The sequence below is a fragment of the Fonticula alba genome (genome assembly GCF_000388065.1).
Source record: "Fonticula alba strain ATCC 38817 unplaced genomic scaffold supercont2.7, whole genome shotgun sequence".
NCBI classification, from domain to species: domain Eukaryota; order Rotosphaerida; family Fonticulaceae; genus Fonticula; species Fonticula alba.
The window spans coordinates 1019205-1020652 of record NW_009242977.1 but is presented as its reverse complement, the minus strand read 5'-3'; the positions used below and the strand labels follow the sequence as shown (position 1 = coordinate 1020652).

At 71.5% G+C, this 1448-nt stretch overlaps 1 protein-coding gene across 1 annotated transcript in view; it reads left to right on the top strand.

The window, feature by feature from the left end:
- Positions 1-774: 774 nt before the first annotated feature.
- The window catches only part of H696_04429 (hypothetical protein), a gene marked incomplete at both ends in the record, with an annotated part of 9797 nt that continues 9123 nt past the window's right edge, over positions 775-1448 (top strand). Inside the window, 2 exons of the mRNA XM_009498305.1 lie at positions 775-1048; positions 1224-1344. Coding sequence (XP_009496580.1) covers positions 775-1048; positions 1224-1344 — 395 coding nt within the window. The remainder of the gene's footprint in view (positions 1049-1223; positions 1345-1448) is intronic.

Sequence of the window (1448 nt, the reverse complement as noted above, 5' to 3'; positions counted from 1 at the left end):
CGGGCAGTGGACGCGCTCGCTTGTTCCCGCCATGCCCTGGGCCTGGCGTTCCAGGCTCCGACCCATCCCCGGGGCCTTCCGCGGGCCGCGGGAGCCAGGGAAATTCAAATAAAATAAATGCACTGATGATCACTCGACAACGCCATGCGCGGGCGCGCGCGAGTGCGCGCGCGGGCACGCCAACACACGGACATGCCTGCCTGTTGGCCCCCCCCCCCCCCCGGCAGGGACAGCTGGACGGATCGCTCGGAGGGTGGTGGGGATGTGCCCGGCACGCCGATCAATTTGGGGGCGGGGCTCGGGGATGGCTGCCGGCCTGATCGCCGACCACACGCATTGGCCGCGTCGCGAAAGGGCCCCCACACCCCGCCGGCGCCCTCTTGCGGAGAACCGCCTGTCTGGCCGATTGTTAGCCGACCGTCACATCGGGGGCTGAGTCCTCCGGGAACAGCGCTCACCTTCTGCTCCCGACTCCCCTCCACCACGCCTGCCCTCTCTCCCTGCTTCGCCTCCGCGCCCCCCCCCCCCGCCACCCGACCCCCCATTTCTTCTCCGATCCCGCCGCCGCCGCCGCCGCCGCCGCCGGCCGCTCCCGCGACCGCGTAGACTGGCCGGTCGCTGCCGTCTCGCCTAGCACCACCTGCCTTCCCCCTGGCCGCGGTCTCCGCGGTGGGTGGACAGTCGCTTGGCCTCGCCAGTGCGTGCCATGAGCCCGGCGCCGCCGTCGGCGCCCCACTTTGCCCGACGCCCGCCCGCTCTGTCCGATCGGGCCCCATGGTGACGCCGATCGCGGTGCCCGGCGTGACGCCGGGCTCGAATTACCCGCTCCCGGGAGGCCGGAGCTCCCCGTCCGGCGGTGGCCACCATCGTATCCCGAGCTTCGGCACGTCGGCCACGCCAACGGCCACCACCCCGCCCGGGGCCAGCTCCTACACCCCCGGGCACCCCTCCGGCGCCGGGCCGGACACCTGCAAGACCTTCTGCACCGATGGCCCGGTGCGGCCCTCCCGCAGATCCAACTATTACTACATCGAGCCGATGATCGATGGTCCGTCGATGTGTGATGGGGGCTTCTCCCTTGCTTTCCTTCCCCCCCCCCCCCCTTTCCCTTCCCCACCCACCGGCCCGGGCACGAGGAGCGCCTCACAGTCGGCCATACCATGACGCGGCCCCATGCTGACCTGACCACGCCCACACCCACGGCCCTTGCCCCGCATGCCCAGACATCAAGGAGCGTGTCCTTGCCGGGCAGAATTCCATCGTCACCGGCCCGCGCGGGAGTGGCTGCTCCACATCGGCCCTGGCGCTGGCGCATTGGTGGTCTGAACGCGGCCCGGCTCTTGTGTGCGTACCTGACCTCTACCCCGGCCAGCTGTGGCTCCGGTCCGGCCGTCCTGCCTGGCCGGCCTGCCTTCCCTCACACCTACCCTGTGCATTGCCCCCCCCCC